The 23,869-nt window shown below is 31.9% G+C and overlaps 1 protein-coding gene across 1 annotated transcript; it reads right to left on the bottom strand.

The window, feature by feature from the left end:
• Positions 1-551: 551 nt before the first annotated feature.
• On the bottom strand, positions 552-23,807 carry LOC127722761 (protein cereblon-like). The gene is made up of 9 exons (XM_052229342.1): positions 23,725-23,807; positions 22,468-22,637; positions 19,656-19,858; positions 18,490-18,660; positions 17,278-17,461; positions 16,835-16,900; positions 14,747-14,947; positions 6,852-7,045; positions 552-5,891 (listed from the first exon to the last, which is right to left on the bottom strand). Exons 1-9 carry the CDS (start codon positions 23,786-23,788, stop codon positions 5,711-5,713), a joined length of 1,434 nt encoding a protein of 477 aa, XP_052085302.1. The 5' UTR covers positions 23,789-23,807; the 3' UTR covers positions 552-5,710.
• Between the last annotated feature and the right edge of the window lie 62 nt (positions 23,808-23,869).

Genomic DNA, 23,869 nt, shown 5'->3' with positions numbered 1-23,869 from the left:
TAGGACAATATCACCTAGAAGAAGTCATATGACAGTTTTGATTAAAATAGTGAGTAGATAGATCTCATTAATCTGAACATTTCTGACCTGTCAGATTTTCTTTATCTAAAGTGGTTTTCAAGATAATAGACAAATCTTGCTTTTTACCGCTATGACTATGTTCCTTTTTTTAGCCATGTCAGCCATGTTGTTTGACAGGGGGATCATCAGACACAATTTTAAACTAGATACCTCATTGATGATTGTGGACAACTTTGGTTCCAATTGGCCCAGTAGTTTCAGAGAAGATTTTTTGTAAATTAACATATGACTGACGACAACAGATGACAGGCGGCAAGTGATGAGAAAAGCTCATTTGACCCTTTGGTTTAGGTGAGCTAAAAAAAAGGAGTCACACATACCTTTTTACATTCTTTCAAGTTAATTTCAGATGATGGATGAAACTTCAGACCTTTTTGAAAATTAACAATCATTCAGTTATGGGTAGGCATAAAAAAAGTAAACAAGAAAGATTGACTAGATATGGCTTTTTAGAAAATTTCATAACAAAGTTTCTGTTATCTCATTTTAATATGCAGCTCATTTTTATTCAGTATCACAGTACAAATGCACATATTTTCAAAACAAAACTTTTGATACTTTTCACAAGTTTTAATTACATACAACTAAGATTATTTTGACAAAGACAAAAGTAGAGTAAAGAGTTTTATATGCATGGTAACCTCATATATTTATAGTTTATGACAAAAGGTTAAGGGTATTAACAAAATCTGTTTTTCAAAAATTTCTGTTATGATAAAAAAAATTGTGTTGTAACTCTTTCTGACAAACAATTACATAAACACCAAATTACACATCAGCTATATTAAAAAGAAAATTCTAAGCAGATTTGTTTTGTTTCTTAGACAAAACAAGAATATTTATCCATAGCAAATTATACGCAATTACATATTCATGTTCAGTGAACCATGATATCTGAGGCAAAACCCTAATTTAGCAGGTTTTTTTTAAGATCACGTACATCATATAATTATGTGTGCAATGTTTGAAGTTGGTGTGACTTAAACTTCATAGTAATTTACTGTAAACCAAAACTTTAACCTGATACAGTACAGACAAATGGATAAACAGATGGATGCAGAGACACAAATACTGACAAACATATTGCCCTCAACTATAGTAAGCAGGGTTTAACAAAAAAATTACTGCAAGTTAGAAATTATCATCAATACTTTTTGCCAATTATAACATTATCACAACATGTCTGTTTTTTGTCATTTGTTTTGTTATTTTAACATGTATGCAGTAGTATATAAAACATCAAAAGGCAAAACTCATCATTGTGGACAAGAAGAGTTTAATAACTACTATTTGGAGCAGCAGATGAGCTAATAACTGACTTTTTTCTTTCTTTCATACATTCAATATTTCCTCTAATTTTTTATGTAATTTAATAATCATTTTTCTCACATTAATAACAAAACTTTAATCAATGTGTTAACATTATTCTCAGATAACCATATACTATTTAAAAGCATCATTTGTTCAACATTTTTATTAATAAATGATTCTATTTCAAGTATTTTTGAAAATGCTGAATGATGTTGCACATATTGTTTTGCATTTATTTGGAAGAAATTGAGTTTCCTAAGTGAAAAACTTCAAATTTAATTAACATTTCCTCTCATTCATTGGAGATACAAATTTTACCACTTAACACCTTCCCATCTAAATTTAATAAATATCCTTAGAAGATGTGTAGTGGTAGAATTTAAATATAATGTGTTGCTAAATATAACTTCGAATTTAACTTAACATGAGAACAACATAATCATCAAATCCTGTAAAAATTGTGGAGATGGGTTCTTGAATTGTACATCATTACAATAAAAACTTTATTGGAGCACATGTTGCAGTAGAATACAGCTAACTAAGAATTGTAAGTGTAAATTCTAGCAATGTTCATCCTGACATATTTTTAACCTTAACATACAATCATTTATATAATTTATATCAACATAAATCAATCTTCTACACAATCCAGTTTAATTAAATCATATGTTTGTCTCTCAGATACTGAAATCACTCAGATACAGTAGATTCACTGGAGAAATTAACCTGTGACTTGTTTTATTGACAGTAAATATAACTTAACCTTAAATTTCATGATAAAAAGGTGCTGTTTGCACTGTGTTCCCTTAACTAAAAAGAGACTGATATAAAAAAAATACTGAACCAAAAATGTACATCTTATACAAAGTAGTTGGGCATGTATTTTACATGATAACTACAAAAACTAGAAATTTATTAACGAGTTACACTTCAACAACATAACAATTATTAACATAAAAAAGTAATAAATACAAAACGTTCAAGTTAAAAAATAAAGATCATACACTTATTAACATTATTACATACTGAGAGATATAGATATGGAGACACTTTTAAGGATTCCACTACTCGTCTACTTTTGAGTATATTCATTATATAAAAACAAGGCTTGGCATTAACATACTGGTTTTTATCTTGCTTATGTTCAAATCTTAACTATTATTCTTTGGCAAAAATTGTATCAAAAGACTTTTGTTTAATTTCTGTTTTTAGTACTAGTCACATCAATAATAAAGAGCTGCGCCATGAGCACATGATACGCCTGTCGCCAACTAGACAGTTTTCAACAATTTTTCAACTAATAAAGTTCCAAAACTCTGTAATGTCAAATCAGAAATTTATAAAAAATAAAAGGGAGCTTATTTCAATAGATATAAACAAGTCACCAAAGTTTCATGAAAACTGCTGAAAGAGATTTTGAGTTTTTGTGCGAAATTCTGGAAAATCCCCCAATTTTTATGAATAAAGTCCCAATACTCCAAAACCTAAAATCAGAATTTTTAAAAAATCGAAAGGGAATTTATATAAATATATATAAACAATTCACCAAAGTTTCATGAAAGTTGTTCAAAGCTTTTTTGAAATATAGTCAGAAAACTGGAAAATCTCGCATTTTTTATGAATAAAATCCCATAACTCTGAAACGTAAAAATCTAGAATGTATAAAAAAAATCGAAAGGGTGCTTACCAGGGCTTCCAAAACGGTCATATATTCCGGACTTGACCGAAACTTTCATAAAAAGACCGGCTGCTCTCAGCCTCAAACGGTCAAATAGAATTGGTGTGCCACATTTTGTTATTCAAGGCATTTTCATGAAACGGTCATTCCAATTTTTACCAACTATCGATCAATAAAAATGTCCGTTTGGGGCTTTGGGCATGTCCGTTTGGGCATTTTAGTTTATAATTGTGGCAATCTATTTCACAAAGATATTTTGGTCATAATTGGGTAAAATAAAACAGAAGCAGCATATTTCAGATACTTTGAAGTGTCTCAGTTAGTCTAATCCTCTGGGTACATAAATGTACGGCTTGGTCTTCAGCTTGTGTACATCAATAAAAAGTAGAAAAAACACGTTTTCTTTTATTTAAATAACAACAAGCTGTCAAACAATTATCCCTTCAATAAGTTATATTGAAGCCATAAATCATTCACTGATTACAGGTTTGTTACCTTTGATGAGGTGTCCTTAGCTTGTCTTTATCAATAGAATTAATGATGCATAACAATGTACATAAAGGTAATCAGGTAAACGAGGTCAAACATGTAAGCGTGTATGGAACAACATCCTATTTAATTACGCTTTATAGATATTATTTTAAATGAGCATTGAGTTTAAAAAAGTATCCTGATATTTAAAAGTTATTCTTCAAATAAGGATATTTATAAATGAATAAGTATGATATATATTATTTTATTTAACACTGTACATCGTGTTAAATACTGGGGTACTCTCAAGGGGAAAATTTACTAAAATATATAGGAAAAACACCGAGAATAGCTTCGCTTGGGTATACCAAGCTGAGTTGTCCAATAAATAAGGGGGGCGTTCTCTATTCTTGTTTTCATATTAAAAACTGTTTATAATTAAAATCATAAAGAATAATATCCAATCATGACAATCTCCAACTGTTATAAAGACTTTGTCTCAAATTGAACTTTACAAATCTGCGATCATGGGCAAACGTAAACGTGACGATTCCGATCAAAATTCGAAATCGTACAAAGATAAATGTTATCACTGTTCAGTAGATTTTACACCGTTTAAAACAATATCCTTCATTGGGCCTCCTCAATGTTATCTATAAATACCACATCAGTTGTAAAAGTCACGTGGTCAGGTAATCAATACACAAAAAGAAAAGTATCACGTGTATTGATGATCAAGTTGTACTGCAATTAAAGCCAACATCAACAGTTTCAAATAAGATGGCCTTAATTTACAAAGTGTTACTAGTACTCACAGAGAGAAGATAGATTATATAAACAGAAACAAAAACATGAGAACAGTCAGGTACTGAAGCTGATTGATGCAATGATGGTTACTGTATTACGATACACAGAAAAATGACACAATACCGAGGATAATATTTTATTTTTTTTTAGAATGAAGAAAACAAAACAGTTATAAATAATTTTATTGCATATAACACTACTAATTATTTTTACACATATATCAATTTATGCATCCTCTCAGTTACATTTAAGTATCCAGCTGATCATTGACCGTCAAAAATATTTCTTTGAAAAATGTCCGGCTGTCGTCAGGAAATTTTGGAAGCCCTGGTGCTTACGTCAGTAGATATAAACAATTCACCAAAGTTTCATGAAAATTGGTGAAAGTGTTTTTGGGTTATTATCCAACATGTTGACGACGGACGAACGGACGGACAGACAGATGGACAACGGTATACCATAATACTTCCTGTATATGGACTTATAAAAACAAAACAATTTTTATAAGACTACTTAAGTATCCCATAAAAAATAACATATATGTAGATGTCTCAAGTTTTTACAATAAAAGGTACTCAGGTGTAAATGTCAATGAGAAAGCAATCAAGGAAACAGAAAATTTGACACACAGGTAAACATAAGGTCTTCAACTATAGACAAACTGTCTATACAATTGATAAAGGCAGAATAACACATCCAAGATTTCAAATATCAAAAATATTAAACAAGTTATTGAACAATACACTTATTATCAATTATCACTTTTATTCAGTCACAAGTTAAATATTTCTTTTGACATTTAAATTATCGCATTTGTAATTCTTTTTATTACATTGACTTTTTAAAGGAAATTAAAGTAGAAGATACAAAGAACTATATCTTTTCTAGGCATTCTCACATTGTTTTGATGCAAAGTAATTGTTGTATGACGTGAGAGGATAGAAGTATCACTTTTTCCACATGTAAATTATCAGTTTGTTATTTACTTGGTATTTGTGGTATTTCATTGTAACCAATATTATGTTTCTTATTTTTTTCATTTAAACTGTCTTTTAACAATAGTTTACTGTCATATAACTCTTATCATAGATACATGCCTTACTAGCTATGTAGCAAAAAAGAGTTCAGTAATAACATGTATATAACAATAGCTACAATGACATAGCGGTACCCTAATACAACTGTATTTAAAAAAAATATAAATTCAAAATACCTTTTGACAATAACACTATTTTACACTATTCAGACCATGTCCTTTTTCTGTTACACAGAATGCAAAATATCAGTTTGCAATGAAAAATAAATACATTTATTGTTTTCAAAAAACTCTGTAAGTTGCTTCTATATCAAAATTGTCAAGCTCTACATAGTTGGCATCCAAGTCTCTCCGTCTGTTAATTCTTCTGCTTGCTGCATACCAGGTGTAACAGATCCTCTGGTCAGACCAAAGAATTTCTGTGGTGTCAGATTTTTTGTTGTTGCTGTAAATTTCCAACCCATATGATTTGTACATCTTCTGCAGTAAGCTATAGTCCAGGCATAACTGAAAAAGCAGAAAACATTTTTTTATTCAACTTTGAACATCAATTTTGGCTTGGGAATTATGTAACTGAACCCCAAATAAACAGTACAAATTAAAATAAAATGCTATACAGAATTCTTAAAACTCTAATTGATCTGACAGAAATTTGTAGATTGACTTGGTAAATGTTTCTCCATAAACAACATGAAAATGAAACACAAATATGTACCAAAAACAGTTATATTTATGATTCAAGATTTTACTAATTGTTTATGTTGTACAGAATGATAAATCAAATTAGTATGTGTTGCAATGGAAAAATGTTAAATTTTTTTTAATTGGACAAAGATGCTGAAATGGTCATCAGGTCATATAAGCTAGTCATGACATAAATGACTTGTAACTTTTTCCAGTGCTATAAGCCCGTGTTTTCAGAGGGTGGTAAGTTTTGTGTAATTAACATGTTTACTATATTTATTTCAAGTGCGAATGCTGTTATGGCAAATGTGCTTTGTGTAAATAGGTAGGAACGACTGTTCAAAAATTATTTTCTGTCATTGATAGAAGCACACTTTTATTTTACATTCTTCTCTGCTACATGCCCCTTTATACAACCCATTTTAACATGCACGTGACATGGCAAGAAATGATAAAACTATGATAGATGTATAAATGATTTATTTCAAATGCCAATCTACAAGTAAATTATTATCTATCATACTCTTAGAAATATAACTTAAATAAGGATGCAGAACCACTAAACATGTATTTTTTCCAATTTTGGTGAACTTTAAAATAAAATTTGACAAAAATTGTCCAGACCCTTGATCTTCAATGGTTATATTAGTTGGAAAATTAAAACTGATTATCTTCACTTTGTAGAAGCTATCAAAATACACATGATAATGGGCCTGAAAAACTTAAAATAATAAAAGATCTACAATTTATAGTTATCAAGCATATTGCAATTCATAATATTACCCTGGAAACCAGCTGTGTTCTTTTGTAGGTCTTCCCATCAAATTGATATTTTGACTTTTATAAACAGTTAAAGTTTCATGAACATGTCCATGTGGATTCACATATGCACCAAGCGGACCTTCTAATGAAAGACTGAAGACATCATTTGTTAACGCCACATGAGTTTTACATTCTCTACAGCATATCACAGAACACTAAAATAAATAATTCAATAAACAGTAACTAGAAAGAAAAGTCAGATATATAAAATAGGCAACTGTTGAAATAATTTATTCAGATTAAAACAATCTTAATCCAAAACATGCAAAACCGTAAATCCTAGAAATTTATGACCATGTAACCAGATGTCTGTTTTCGTTGTATTGTTGAGATTCTCTATAAATAAGGTACATTTTATTCATACAAATAATGTAAGACGTAATTACCAAAAGATTTTTTTAGCTCCTTGGAGCATCTAGTTGGTTGTTTTTATTGTATTGTTAGGTTATAGTCTGATTAAGTTATATCCTACCATATAACTGGGTTTTTTTTAATCGCCCTGAACATGCATGAAATATTTGCCACTGGACGTTGAGCAACCAACAATCAATCAATAAATCTTTTTTTAAACAAATCATAAACCAGAATGTCTTTTTATGATTCTTATGTAAGTAAAAAAATGTTCATATCCTCAAGGCTATAAATTTGAGCACGAAAAAGACAGGACTTTGAATATGAATGAAAGACTAATGAAAATATTTGGTTTTGTCTTTGTCTATTAACTATTTTCTCTGACCATGCTGACATTACATCATGATCTTTGAAACAACCTCTTGTGGTGTGTGCCAATATATTATCAACTTACGTTTAGGCATTCAAAAGTTCTTAGTCAAAACATTTTTGTTAAGTATGTTTGAATATGAAATTATATAGAACTTTACTTTGCTTATAAAATATCAAACCTTATGATACAGCCTTTGGTGATAGGCAACAATCATACAATTGATCCTTTCTGTCATAAAAAAAAGTCTTGAATGACAGTTGGTCTTACAAAAACAGGTTTTTTTTCTAATTTGACTTTCACTACCAGGGATAAAAAAGTTGTTTTGCAAAAGATGGTCTGTCAAGACAGGTTCTAGCCTATACATTTAAAGACCTTTTTCACAAACATTTTAATTGATTGTATCTCAGGATAAGGGAATATTTTTGTCTTGTCAACTATTTTTGGACCTGGAATGATATTTTAAGTGGTTGAATAGGCAAAAGGCAATAGCAAAAGTAAATGTTTTATTTGCTTACTATTCCTTAAGAATCTCAAGTGGCAGTCATGTAAATAATCAAAGAGCTGATAGCTCTGAGGTGGAAGAAGATGCATAAAAGGTAACTTGAATTACCATGAAAGCAGCCCACTCCAACCCAGCCTGCTCTGTCCCATTATTGCTTTCAAGTATTTTTTTCTTCCAAAAATAATATTCTTTAATAATTCTCATGTCTCAACTAAAACTGACTATACTGAACATAAAAATCTAATAAAATGCTTCGCTGGGGCGCAGCTTGATACGACCGCAGAGGTCGAACCCTGAACAGTTGGGGCAAGTATGGACACAACATTCAAGCTTGATACAGCTCTGAATTTGGATTGTTATTAAATATTTGACACAGCATAGGTTTCTGACACAGAAAGAATGTGGTCTAAGAACTTGAATTTTTTTAATTTACCTATTATGGTCCAATGTCCAAAATCAAAATACATGGTTAGATTCAGCATATCAAAGAACCCCATATATTCAATTTTTGTTAAAATCAAACAAAGTTTAATTTTGGACCCCAACTTGGACAAACTTGAAAACTGGGCCCATAATCAAAAATCTAAACACATGTTTAGATTCAGCATATCAAAGAACCCCAAGAATTCAATTTTTGTTAAAATCAAACTAAGTTTAATTTTGGACCCTTTGGATCTCAATGAAGACCAATTTAAAAATCGGGAGCCAAATTAAAAATCTAAAAACACGGTTAGATTTGGCATATCAAAGAACCCCAATAATTCAATTTTTGATGAAATCAAACAAAGTTTAATTTTGGACCCTTTTGACCTCAATATGAACCAATTTGATAGCGGGGCCCACAAATAAAAAATCTAAATACATGGTTAGATTCAGCATATCAAAGAACCTCATATATTCAATTTTTGTTGAAATCAAACAAAGTTTAATTTTGGACCCCAATTTGAACCAACTTGAAAACTGGGCCCATAATCAAAAATCTAAATACATGTTTAGATTCAGCATATCAAAGAACCCCATATATTCAATTTTTGTTGAAATCAAACAAAGTTTAAATACTGGACCCTATCTTGGACCAACTTGAAAACTGGGCCCATAATCAAAAATCTAAACACATGTTTAGATTCAGCATATCAAAGAACCCCAAGAATTCAATTTTTGTTAAAATCAAACTTAGTTTAATTTTGGACCCTTTGGACCTTAATGTAGACCAATTTAAAAAACAGGACCCAAAATTAAAAATCTAAATACACGGTTAGATTTGGAATATCAAAGAACCCCAATAATTCAATTTTAGATGAAATCAAACAAAGTTTAATTTTGGACCCTTTTGACCTTAATATGAACCAATTTGATAACGGGGTCCACAAATAAAAAATCTAAATACATGGTTAGATTCAGCATATCAAAGAACCCCATATATTCAATTTTTGTTGAAATCAAACAAAGTTTAATTTTGGACCCCAATTTGGACCAACTTGAAAACTGGGCCAAAAATCAAAAATCTAAATACATGTTTAGATTCGGCATATCAAAGAACCTCATATATTAAATTTTTGCTAAAATCAAACAAAGTTTAATTTTGGACCCTTTGGACCTTAATGTAGACCAATTTGAAAACTGGACCCAAAATTAAAAATCTAAATACACTGTTAGATTTGGCATAACAAATAAATAAATGTGATCAAAGATTTTACAAATCTAATGCGCCATACTGTGCAATTAAAGATTACTTCTTGAAATTTTTCAATATTTGAAATTTGAAAAAAAAATAATATTTGAAGAATAATTCTTTTTAATTTCTGAAATCTGAAATGAGAAAAAATTGACCTCCCACAATTTCTTTTTATCCCCCCCCCCCTTTTTTCCCCAAAAAAATTCTTTCCCTCAAAATATGGTCATAATCTCAATTCAAATTTCCAATGGAGTTGGCAACCATATTTACCCATTTAAATTTACCATAGTGCTAACTTAATCTATTTTATAATAGAATAAAAAATATAGTGTCAAATCTTTCATATGGATTTTTTTGTAAAAAAAAAAGATGCAACATTTGCAGATATTTTTACTGGTCTTCCTTTATAAATATGCATTTCTTTAAACATAATTTAAAAGCAGTGTAAGGGAAGTAACCAAAACGTTGTATTTGGATTACCTCCCTTACACTGTATTAAATTATCTTTATTGTTCATTAACCATTACTTTATACATAATTTAAAAGCAGTGTAAGGGAGATAATTTCAATGATGTATTTGATTTATCTCCCTTACACTGCTTTAAATTATGTTTTGTACTTAAGTATTTGTCCATTAACCAGGACAACCTTGTTTTTCCCCCTTTTTTGCCCCTAATTCCTAAACGGTTTGAGCCATAACCCCCCAAAGCAAATCCTAACCATCCCTTTGTGGTATGGAAACTTGTAGTATAATTTCAGAGAGATCCATACACCGTTCCACAGTTATTGTCTGGAAACTAGAAAATGCTTATTTTTGGCCCCTAATTCCTTAACTGTTGGTACCATAACCCCCAAAATCAATCCCAACCTTCCTTTTGTGGTATTTAACCTTATGGTCAAATTTCAAAAAGATCCATTCACTTAAACTAAAGTTAGAGTGCGAAAACCAATGTGTCTTCGGACGACGACGACGCCGACGCCGGACGATGACGACGACGCCAACGTCATACCAATATACGACCACAAAATTTTTTTGCGGTCGTATAAAAATGCTGTTGATTCAAATTAAATTTTCTATAATTCCATACATTTGTCTCAGCATGGTAAACTTGATGCAAGCAATTATATATGTTACTGATTAGGTTTCACTTGGAAGTTTTTTTTGTCAAAGGTAGATAGTTCACTTTGAGTATTCCGAACTCCTTCCTATATAAAAAAAAAATGACCACCCTGATTTTAGTCAAGTGTGCTTAAAGTAGGGTTTAACATCAACCAGTTAATCATGAATTGTTATAGTTGTTCACAGTTACTTGTTTTTTTCATTATAAACATATATTGAAAAATGCTAAATATATCCAATGCATTTGTCTCAGGTAAGGGATTGGGTTTTGAGCACTTGTTAACATTTCAAACCCGTTCATTTTCTGTATGAACTTGACCCAAATCGGGAACCACTTATTTGCTGCTGTTAATCATATTTGTTTTTCATCTAAACTTTTTACACAAAAGTACGAGGGTAGGAATGCCCTTTTCCGTCAGGCGTCAAACGGTCATTTTCTGGAATGTTTCATGAAAAATAATACGATTGAAAGCAAGGAATTACTGGTTCCGTACTCGATAGGTCGTAAAGGGGGTACCTTCATGACGAATAACGGTAAAAAGCTGGACTATTTATTTGTTAAATCCCGTTTTTAATCACTTAAAACTTTGAAACGTAACGTCGTTAGGCAATAAAGGTACTCATTGGGGACATTCCCACAATGGCTGACATGAAAACTATGTACTTTCCAAATGGATTCCATCAACTGACATTTGTTCGTACATTGATATTTCTGTCAACTGACGGTGCATCGTTTGTAGTGTAAAACACCAGCAGATTAACATGTGCGCTTGACTCTTTATTATCGCAATAACATACTGAAATGTTCTAACTTTCGTTTTAAAAAACGCATGTTTTCTAAAACCAGAATATGACTTGATTGCGTTAAAGATCTGAACACAGACGGAACAACTAAATCCGTGTATTTTTGTCAAGCATCATTGAGTTGAATCGTACTCTCCGCGTAGATACTTAAAATTAACATAAGATGCATTTCTGTATGAATTAATGAAAATTCTGTTTATCATTAATATGAAACTTTCGGATGCACAATTAAATTTCCCATTTGTGCACATGCGCAGATACTTAACCAACGTGGTTTGGATTAACCGAATAATACAGTTGTTTTATTCTGATCACTCCAAAGAGAAAAGGCAGTGGATGGAGGGCGCTGAACCATTCCAGCTAGTTTCAGATTATAATTAAATTAACGCATGCGTACTACCAAACTCCTTTGAAAACATCCGGTTACAAGTAAATAAATAACGTACATGTATGACGAGATGAAATCTTATAATTAACATAAATAAAAAGGTAGATATTAAAACATTAAAACATGAGAAATCATAACACTAACGATAGTGATTGTTTTTTTCAAGCCTAGCTGTACATTTGTTTTATAAAATGATGCAGATGCTATTTTACAAACTTGAAACCGATCATGTGTAAACATCGGTGTCAAGATATGGCACGGAAGTTTTGAAATTGTAAAGCACAGAAAGGGATACGGCAACACTCCTGGTGACGGTTCAATGATTTCACAGCCAGCAGTATAGGATTTCAGAAGACTTCAAAGTCTTCTTCCACCAAAAATTATGTCCCTGATACCGTAATCGACTTTGTAAAGTCCGCATTATTACATTGTCCGCACCAATCGTAAAAGTTGTATTTGATATTATCCAGATAAAGGAAAAGAATGTGTAAATCGCAAACAAATACAATAAGAGTGATTGGAAAATCTGTACTTAATAGGTATCACTAAAGAATACAACTTTGAAACTAAAACAGTTCGGTTCTTTAGAGAAATACTGCGATATATTTATCACATAAATTTTGAAGGACCTTTAGCTAAAATTAAACACATGCAGCAGTATGAAACACTTAAACTGATGAATAACCAATTACATTTTGTAGTTTAGCTGGTTCCCAACTAACTTCTTTACTTTTTTTGTAACATTGTTAACAAGTGAATTCCAGTTTAAGTTATGCAATTGCTACAAGAATATGAGAAACAAGAAATGATTGTAACAGGATGCTGTTACGAAGTCTCCCAAACGAAGCTCCCATAATTCGTTATTCCCAGGGTCGCCTGACATTGGGCAACGTCTAGTGAAAATTGGTTTGGTCCAGTAAAGTTATATGCATTAGTGATGCCTGGGGAATAACCTTGTATATCATTCAAATCATCTTGGCATGACAAACCAGAATATATATAGTTTAGGGGTGGGGATCTCGACCATTTACAAGATACTAGAACATTGGGGGTGGGGAGGAACCCCTGGGGACTGGCCCTATACGTCATTCAAATGTTCATTACATGACGAACAGGAATATATATGGTTTAGGGGTGGGGATCTCAACCATTTACAAGATATTAGAACATTGGGGGTGGGGGGAACCCCTGGGGACTGACTGTATACGTCATTCAAATGTTCGAGACATGACAAATAGGAATATATATGGTTTAGGGGTGGGGATCTCAACCATTTACAAGATATTAGAACTTTCTCAAATGGCAGGGGGTCGGGATGACCCCTGGGGACTAACCCTGTATATCATTCAAACCATCTTCGCATGACAAACCAGAATATATATGGTTTAGGGGTGGGGATCTTGACCACTTAGAAGATATTAGAACTTTCTTAAATGGCAGGGGGTGGGGGTGACCCCTGGGGACTAACCCTGTATTTCATTTGATGTGCTTTATCATGACAAACCAGAATATATATGGTTTAGGGGTGGGGATCTCGACCATTTACAAGATATTAGAACTTTCTCAAATGGCAGGGGGTTGGGATGACCCCTGGGGACTAACCCTGTATATCATTCAAACCATCTTAGCATGACAAACCAGAATATATATGGTTTAGGGGTGGGGATCTTGACCACTTACAAGGTATTAGAACTTTCTTAAATGGCAGGGGGTGGGGGTGACCCCTGGGGACTAACCCTGTATTTCATTTAATGGGCTTTATCATTTAGAACATTTTCAATTAAAAAGATTGTGTCTATCACAAACGGTTTTCAATTTATAATCATTTGAAAATTTTTAAAAATTAAATCCCATAGGGTTCTATAGTAAAACCCTCTTTTCTTTTTGCCCCTCAAAGTACCCCTTTATAAACCCCATTGCAAAAACAAAACCCTGATTGCACCACTAGACATGTTAGTCTAACATATTGTGAAACCCTAAGTTAATCTGACAAGCGGTTTTGGAGAACGGGTGCGGACAAGTTCAAATTTAAAAGCGGCGGAAGAAGAAGAAGAAGAAGAAGAATAATAATAATAATAATAAGAACTGAGCAAAAACAATAAGTCTTCCCAAACTTCGTTTGGGAGACTTAATTAGTAAAGAAGCATTTGATTTTGATACATATCAGTTAATATTGGATTTTTAAATAAAAATTGCATATCAATATGGATTAGGCAAATTATTAGTTTAAAAAATATATAAAATAAGGGTGCCCTCTACAATTTAAATAACAAACATGGCGGACGTAAACAAACATTGCGGAATTAAGTTTTTCTTCTATTTCATGCTTATAATACTCTATAATCCATACCCCTGACTGGCACTCTTAATTTCAGAGAGAAAAAACGGCAGACAATACACAACTGAATTTGACATATAGAAAGTTATAACTGTGCAACTCTTATAATATGCATATATATATAACTCAGTAAGACCAGTAGATAATAGACTTTTTTATTGATCAAATTAAGAGGATTCCTTTTTTATACATAATAATCACCCCTACTTTTTACTACCACTACTAAATTTTCAGAAAGCTTGGATCAGATTACAGATTAGTTACTATTCAGACTTTTATGGAAGGAAACTGACTATCACACCTACCTTTTCCATTATACTTAAAGCACATCTTAACCTCTGTACAGCACTATCTAAACTGAGTAAATTTAATCTCTGGCTGTCGTCTAATGGAAGGTTTTGACACACCCAATATGACAGCTCTATAGGATCATTTGTTAATTTATCTGCTTGTAAAGTTTCATTCCATTTATTAAGTTTTTGTTTCATTCTTTGCACTACAGATTCCTGTAATTAAAACAAGAACACTAACTTTCATTTTTCACTTTTTCATGACATAAATGTCATATACACATAAAATCATGAGCTACACTTTACAATGATTCTTTAGACCAGTTGATTTACTCGTTAGTCATAGTGATTAAGAAATTGACCAGTGTAGATTGAAAGCCTTCATAGAACCACGAAAATGAGTCAAAGACATCAGACATATGAAAACTTATTAACATCAGTATACAAGATATAATAATCTAAGTCTTCATTAAACATTAATCATCCTGTTTTGGTCCTTGCCTGATTAGCTTTATAGCTACCAATACGAGTATTAAGTAAGGAGATGTGGAAAGATTGTTAATGAGACAAATTTTAAACAGAATCCAAATGACGGATTTAAGCAAATATAGCTCACTGTACAGCCTTCAACAATGATCAAAAACCCAAACTATATAGTCAGCTATAAAAGGCCCCAACATGCATGACAAAATGTGAAACAATTCAACTTGTGAGAAAAATTTGACAAAACTTTCTGATATTCATGTCTGTGCATGCATCAAGCTATATCATGTATATCAGGGACCGAATTCTTATAATCATAACCCACTCTAATATTGTGGGGGCTATATTCAGTCAGGAATATAACTATATAGGGTTATTAGAGAAAATATCTTGCATGTGTTATTACACAGATACTTTTACAAGTTGTCTACTTTTTATTCCTTAAATTATCTAAATCTGTATTTTAATTTTTAGGGGGCACTTGGGAATTCTTGAAACTTTGTGCAGAAACTAAATACATAGCCTTGATAACTAATTTTTGAATTAAATTAATACATTTTTCATCAACCATGGTAAATCAATGGGACAAGGCTTTCAAGGGATAAACTTAGCTGTAATAACAAGGCTTAGTTATTAAAGTCATGTAACTTATTATATGAGACACTTGGTAGTTGGGAATTTCTGGGAAGCTTGCCCAGAACCTCATTACATGCTCTGACCATTATTTCTTACAATAAATTAAAATACATTGTGATTAAGTATGATGTATCTGAGCAAAGGCGTTGAAGAGATGTAGAGAAGCTGTAATAACACATTTTAGTTATTACAGGCATATTTTTTCTGTAATAACATAGGTGTACTATCATGACTATGCATGATTGGCAAACTATGAACTGTTATATCTTTCTATAGTTTAGTATACATAAAGACAATAAAAATATCAATAGAACTTGTATACATTCTAACAAAACAAATGATGTATATTGGCCCTTTGAAACATTTAACATACATATTTTATCACAGTTCTTTGACTTTTCAGTCCTTAATAACAAATGTATGTTATTTTTCTCCAATAACCCTATAGAGTTATATCCTTGACTGATATTGCATTTAGTTCATTTTAAATTGATGTGAAAAAGTTAGAACTTTGTACATGTATTTTGCAAACATGAAGTAGATAAGTGACATAGCTGCAAATATGTCACACAGTAAAGTGTACCAATAATGAAATATCAAGAAGTTATGAATAGAAGTTAACAAAAGTGTGCCAACAAGTTCTTTTTAGTGCATCAATGCAAAGAACAAACAAATATTTGGGAAGTAGATTAAGTAACAGATCTAAAAGCATGTCATACATAGTAGCTTACCTATAAAAAATATGTGTACTTATCATAAGAAAACTCTTTGTTAGTTACTCAAAACGCTGATGAAAATGAAAAGATTTTTTTTTATACATCAATCATGTCAATGTGAAGATCCTACACCTATGCAGCAAATAGGTCAAAAAGGTAGATAAATAAAGGGATTTTATTATCTGTCACATAGTTTAACTTTAACCAATATGAAACTCATATAGGCAAACATATTACTACATTCCCTTTGTAACTACATTCTACTTACTGGATCATACATTTTATAGACCCAAGGTGGCCACCATGTGTAATATGCTGATGTGAACCTATTTATCTGAAAAATAAGAGTACATATAATGTAAATCAAATATGTGTATCAATAGTTACTATTGGAAGGCTATAAATTACTAAGCATCCAAAATATCGCTTTTATGGAAATGGGAACTAAAACCAGAAAACATACAGTGTCCATTGTGATAAAATTGAAGTCTTTTATATAAAAAAATATCAAAATGACTAACGAATAGTCAATACAAATACTTTATTAATCAATTATCGTCCCATAAAGGGCATGTTACATTCAATGATTACAAATAGACATAAGTAAAAAAAAAAAGACTTATGATAAATTAAAATTTAGTGATTTTCATGTAACTATTTATCATTCAGCAATAACAAAATGAGATTAGAATGTAACTGTCTTTGCTATACCTGTCTTTTATTTACAAATGATACACTGGCAATGACCTTGCCTTCCCTGTCTACAGCTGTCTGTTCTGTAGGATCCTGCTCTACAGGATTACAACAAAACTTGCAGTGTGACGGTGGTCTAGCTCCCTCTAAAAATTCTGGTAACATTCTTTCTTTCAGTATTTTAACTTTTGCCATTAAAATTCTGAGAAAAAAAGTTATTTACAATTAGTCAAAAACAAGAAAACTAAAAAAAGACAATGTGTGGGACAAAATTTTTAAGTTCAAATATCTAAGTGAAAATTTTGTATTATATCTAAATCAAGATGTCGATTTCTATTTAATTTATGTTAATATTGGTTGTTAAATAGGATTATACTTAATATATAGTACTCCCTTGTTGTATTGTCCCTCCTTACACTGCTAAACTCTTATATAACTGTTTTGTTTTTCTGTATGTTAAAATCCCCTCTTTATATTGCCATCCTTGAATATCCCCATCGCCAAAAGGTTTTATGTACAAATGTGACAAGAAAAACTTCCCTTCTTATTCATACCAAATCACTTGATTGCTTTCATAAAATATTAATTAAATGTTTGTAAAAACAACTGTTTATGAGAAAAGTCAAAGTTTGACCCATTGATGGGAACATATTATGTTTACCTTTAAACTTATAATTAAAACTTAACAGTCACTATTCATAATACAAGTTAGTTAAAAAAAACGTCTATGCCAAAATAAAAACCAAATATGTTTAGACAACCATGAATAACTTTTAAGTTGTTCATGATTTTGTCCACTTTGGCAATGTATCCTGTATGATATGAGGGCAATGATGTTTTAATGAATCATATGGATGATCTTAAAATTGGTCCCAAAATGTACAGGACATACAGTGAATTATTCTTTATATTCAGTCAGGTATATCTGAGGATGACCTAAAATTCATTTGGATACCTACAATAAATTTCCACGTTAATTATATATAAGCTGCCAAACCCTCATATTACCACAACTGCTTTACTGACAAAGCTTTTAATTTTAATTTGATTCAAAAACAGTACATTTTGAAACTGGTCACATCCAAGTCAAGCTTTAAACCAAAGATATTACTAGTTTGAAATGAAGCACAAATTATAGCAATACACTTGATACATTCTGCACTAGTAATGCGGTCCTTGTTTTGACTCTCTATTGGCATAGATATATAGATATACCGTTATTTACTTTACCCTGTGTTAGTCCTTCTTGATTCCACAACTTTAAATCTCTGTCTTCCCTTTGCCATTAGACTGGCTGAAGACAGTCCTGTCTGGTCATCTGTCTCATCTTTATATGAAAATATCTCAGCAGTTGTACCTATGTTTGCAGTAGTTGGTGACCCTTCTTCATTTTCTAGGAACCTGAAGTTAAAGAAGTATCACACTTAGTATGTACTGGCAAAACCTCAAAGTATAAGTCATGTGGATAGCAAGTGTACAATACTGTGTTATACAAGAGATGCTTCCTAAAAATTTGGTAACATATTTCATATATACAAATTTTCAAAAATTTCCTTCGTAGTTATTCCTTAACTTGTATCTTTAAAAGCAGTAGTATTTTTAAATTTGTCATGCTAATATTCACATAAGTTAACCAAATGAACACCTGGCATATAATTAATAAGGCTGTTATTTTTTGGGAGAGAGTGATTTTTAACAATAACGATGTGCCCACCAGATTTTTAAATAGGCCTAATGTTTGTAATTCAATAGTTTAACTGTATAATTCGAATTCATAAACATAGTTTAAAAGATTGACTCTTTTAATGTGTTTTATGTTTTCCTAAAAACGTACCTATATTCATCTTCCTAGATAGATATACCACACTTTCTGCACTATATGTCTATCAGGAGGATAGGCCAAAATCAGGGACAAATCCTAGGATACGTCGAACCATTTGATAGGTCAATGGTCCAAAAATGAATCTACTGGTAGGTATAGGTAGATATAAGATCAGAAGGAAATGTATTTTATCATTTTTTGAATGTATATGTTATTGTATATGCCAAAAAAGTATCAAACACATTTTGTAATTTTGTTTTATTCTGAAAAGACGGCCATAATCTGAGCAGTTTGTATTTCCTTGTTAAACTGGTTTTGTCAAGAGGTCTGACCCACTTTAAAAAGCGATCTGTTGTCAAAATAAATTGTCATCAAACAGCTAATTAGGCTGAAAATAGTAAACTTACATACATGTAGTATGATTACATGATTAGTCATAGACTGTATTCAAATGATGCTCATCAAAACTTTAATTATATTTCATACACAGTGCATACCAAACTTGAATGCACTATGAAATCAAATAACATGAATAACAGAACATGTAAAAGGATTTTTCTAGTAGCATATTTACCTATATGCCACCACACCAAATGTTTTATCTGTATCCCTTACTTCTTTCATCATGGCAACTACATGTTGATGAAACAGAGTGAGTGGTATTGTTTGACCAGGAACCAGTACCATCCCTGGTAGCTTTATCAATGGCAGAGACACCAGTCCATCCTCATCATATATGGTTCTTCCACTGATATCTTCTAAGTCATCACCAAGATACTGAAAAGAAATTTAAGATATATCAAAAACCTTTAAAGATGGACATCTGACTTACTGATTGTGTACCATGCAGTGTAGGATCAAATGTTATGGGTTTTTTTTTACTTTTTTCATTAACAACCTACCAGAAGGCCTACACTCAACAGTGAGACTGTTTGCGGAAGATTCTGTTGTCTATTTGACCATTTCCTCAGACACTGACTGCCATAAACTCCATTAAGACCAGGACAAACTGGCAAAATGGAAAAACTTCGGAAAATGGAGTTCTTCCCTGAAAAATGCACCGTCCTCAGTCACGAAAAAGAAAAATCCAATCAAGTTGGACTACAAACTACACGGCCATACTCTGGAGCATGAAACATCTACTAAATACCTGGGCTGCACATCACAAATGATCTAGATTGGGGAAAACACATAAAAAAACATCACAGGAAAAGCCAGCCGAAGCCTTGGTTTCTTACATCTAAACCTCCACATCAGCTCAAAATCCATCAAAGAGCAGTAATATTGTAACGAAAACCGAGCGGTCGGGCCTTAGTGTTAAACTATAAATGTTTATCCCTTAGTGCGTTGCTATAAGAATGTGTTATGTTAGAATGAACGAGTATATAAAAAATAAAAGTTATATCTGGTGACTCTTCTTTGGTAGCGTGGTACTCTGGTATCGTGGTACTGTGTGGTACTCTGGTATTCTGAATACACACTGGTAAGGTTTGGTTCCTCTGGTAAGGTAATGACTCTGATATAAAAGGGTAGATTGGAGTACTAGTATAGGTTTTTGTTTGGTAAAACTCGATGTTTGTAAGAATAACAGACTTGTTAAATAAAAATCAACTTGTATTAACTTTAAGATGCATAAATAGCAACAATACATATAAATATTAAATAACTTAACAGTATTCTAGTCTAACAGATAAATACTTTATTAACCTCCTATCGGGAATAAAAGAAAATGGATAGCGGAAAAATATAGTTTGGTGATCGGCAAATGGTAAATCAAATTCAATGCCAAAAGATAAAGTTTCTCTCGAGAAGTTATTCTCTAAATGTAACTTGTAAAGAAATTAACAAACCCACATTATACGGACGTAGTCTCCTCGGACATTGTAATAGTGTTGGCTGTCTGGTTAACTACTTGGTCTGGTACATGGTATCTGTACGTATATCAAAATCGCTTGGACTTAACGTGTGTTACTTGCCCAGGGTAAAATTGTGCTGAAGACTTATCTGTATTCTCCGCCGTATTTATACTTAGGTAAACCAATTTACCGATTTGGTTTACCATTTACCATTTCGGAAAATACCTAAATTACCAAAACCGGAACTGGTGATTACCAAAATAGGCAATGACGTCATTGTACGTCATTTTAAGTACACAATGCACAGGTGTTCCTATGTAAAAACATAGGCAAGAATAATAAAAAGTTTTAGAGTTAACAATGTTTAAACATAGTTATACAAGAAATATGTAATAAGAAAAGTCAATTATCGGTAAGATACAACGTCATCACACAATTTTAGGGGAAACAAGTTGCAATTCAGGGGACCCACATTTCGTTACAATATGATAAATGAATTTGGATGGAAAAGTTTACACACAAGAAGAAAAGAAGCCCAACTCATCATGTGCTACAAAATAACAAATGACCTTATAGCCAAGGACAAGAGTAAATACCTACAAAAACCAACAAGAAGCTCCAATCAGACAGGACATCATACTTTCCTATTACAGCCAGTCACCAAGATTGTAGGAAATGGTCCTTCTTTGTAAACACTGTCAAGGATTTGAACAAACTGCCTCTAGATACGCAACAGCAAAGTCTCTCGAGATATTCAAGTCTCAAGTAACCAACAACTCTAATCAATCAACTCAACAATTTGTTTTTAACCAATTTTTAATCATGCACAACTTGCCAGAATATTCATCATGTTGAATGTGGGCAGTATTTTGGAAGAAGAAGACTGTAGTCTTTATCTGACTTACTGAGTGTGTACCAGGCAGTGTAGTATCAAATTTTATGGACTGTAGTCTTTATTTGACTTAGTGTGTACCAGGCAATGTAATATTGAACGTTATGGACTGTAGTCTTTATCTGACTTACTGAGTGTGTACCAGGCAGTGGAGTATCAAATGTTATGGACTGCAGTCTTTTATCTGACTTAATGAGTGTATTGTACCATGCAGTGTATTATCAAATGTTATGGACTGTAGTCTTTATTTGACTTACTGAGTGTGTTCCAGGCAGCGTAGTATCAAATGTTATGGACTGTAGTCTTTATCTGACTTACAGTGTGTGTACAGGCAGTGAAGTATCAAATGTAATGGACTGTATTCTTTACATGTATATGACCTACTCAGTGTGTACTAGGCAGTGTAGTATCAAATGTTATGGACTGAAAGCTTTATTTGACTTACTGAGTGTGTACCAAGCAGTGAAGTATCAAATGTTATGGACTAATCAAAGTCTATAGTCTTTATATGACTTACTGAGTGTGTACCAGACAATTTGTATCAAATGTTATGGACTGTAGTCTTTACATGACTTACTGGATGTGTACCAAACAGTGTTGTATCAAAAGTTATGAACTGTTGTCTTTATATGACTTACTGAGTGTGTACCAGGCAGTGAAGTATCAAATGTTATGGACTGTAGTCTTCTCCTAGTACTATCAGTATTTTCTCCATTACTATTGTCATCATCATCTTCCTTCTCTTCTTCAACATCTATGTGCTGCTCCTCTAAGTCATTATCATCATCATCATCACTGCTACTGCTGTCTACAAATTCAACATGTAAATTAGCGACATTTACATTTAATATATTTATGTACCTGTAGCTTTCAATGATGTCTTGGCTCCACTTTATTTTCCTATGGGTTGAAGACCTTTCAGTAATGTCTCTTTACTCTATTTTTAGTTTGGCATTTTAATATACATGATATAACAAAATTTCACCCACAGTCATTACAGTTATATTGTATATTTGTTTTCATGTCTTCCTCTTCCCTCAACACTGAGTATAGAAGAATATTAGAATAGTTCCCAATAACAACTGGGTTGGAATAATAACTACTAAAAGCATTAGTCGTGTGTGTTAGGTTACTTATCAATGTTCACAAAGTACTTTAAATTACATCCAATAGCAACAGCTGATATACAGTTACCTGACTTGCAAAAGGCATATCATATCATTATCAGTTAAACAGGTTTGTGAGTGTTTAAACACTCTTAACATTTGTAAGAAAACATAACAAAAAACATAAATAAATGATGTTTCGATTGCTACTTTTTACCAAGAAAAAATTGACACCACAAAGCAAAATCTTTACTTCACAATGTCCATGACACGTTTTTCACCAAATGACCCATGGTCAAATGCGGCAAATCATTTATAAAATTGAAATTAAAATCTCATGTATTCTAGTTAGTCGCATAAAAATATATCTGGATTACCACAATAAACATCAAAAATATAAGTTAAATTTCCTTAAAACCTATTTTTTTTAACCTAAGCATTAAATATAATAAGATTGAAAACTATTGTTGGTCAACTACATGTACATGTATGGTCAGTTCATATGTTTTCGTACGTCATATGAATTCGTACTATGCATGCTTTTTCAATGGAAATTGTGACGTCACAATGCATTCTTAATAGCACGAAAACCCATGAGACGGGGATACATGTAACATGTAACTCTGTCTCTGAAAATAAAATTGTTTACATTTTACAGTTTCTTGTTTACATGTACATATCTATTTTATACACTATTTTCATATTTAAAAGATATTTATTTGAGCATTACAGAAATTGTGGGTACGTATTTTTAGCAACATTTCTACTAGAAACAAAAACTAATGAAACCTTCATCGTCTTCTCCGTTGATTATAACATTAATCCCAAGAAGTGGCTGCACATCATCCGCCATGGTTTACTTTCATTTTCTACAAAACACTAGAAAGTTTCCGAAAATATCAAACCACATGACGATTTTGTCCAATCAAAACAA

This window comes from Mytilus californianus, unplaced genomic scaffold (genome assembly GCF_021869535.1).
Source record: "Mytilus californianus isolate M0D057914Y unplaced genomic scaffold, xbMytCali1.0.p SCAF_1, whole genome shotgun sequence".
Taxonomy (NCBI): Eukaryota; Metazoa; Mollusca; class Bivalvia; order Mytilida; family Mytilidae; genus Mytilus; species Mytilus californianus.
This window is presented reverse-complemented; position numbering and strand designations above follow the sequence as displayed.

What these genes read in the sequence shown, in the direction of transcription:
- LOC127722761 (XM_052229342.1), bottom strand. Translation starts at nt 23,788, where the DNA reads ATGGCGGATGATGTGCAGCCACTTCTTGGGATTAATGTTATAATCAAC. An exon ending in CACTGCCTGGTACACACTCA is followed by an intron (nt 19,859 to 22,467) that starts GTAAGTCATATA and finishes ATTTCTTTTCAG; the next exon opens with TATCTTGGTGATGACTTAGA. An exon ending in TCTATAAAATGTATGATCCA is followed by an intron (nt 14,948 to 16,834) that starts GTAAGTAGAATG and finishes TTTTAATTACAG; the next exon opens with GAATCTGTAGTGCAAAGAAT.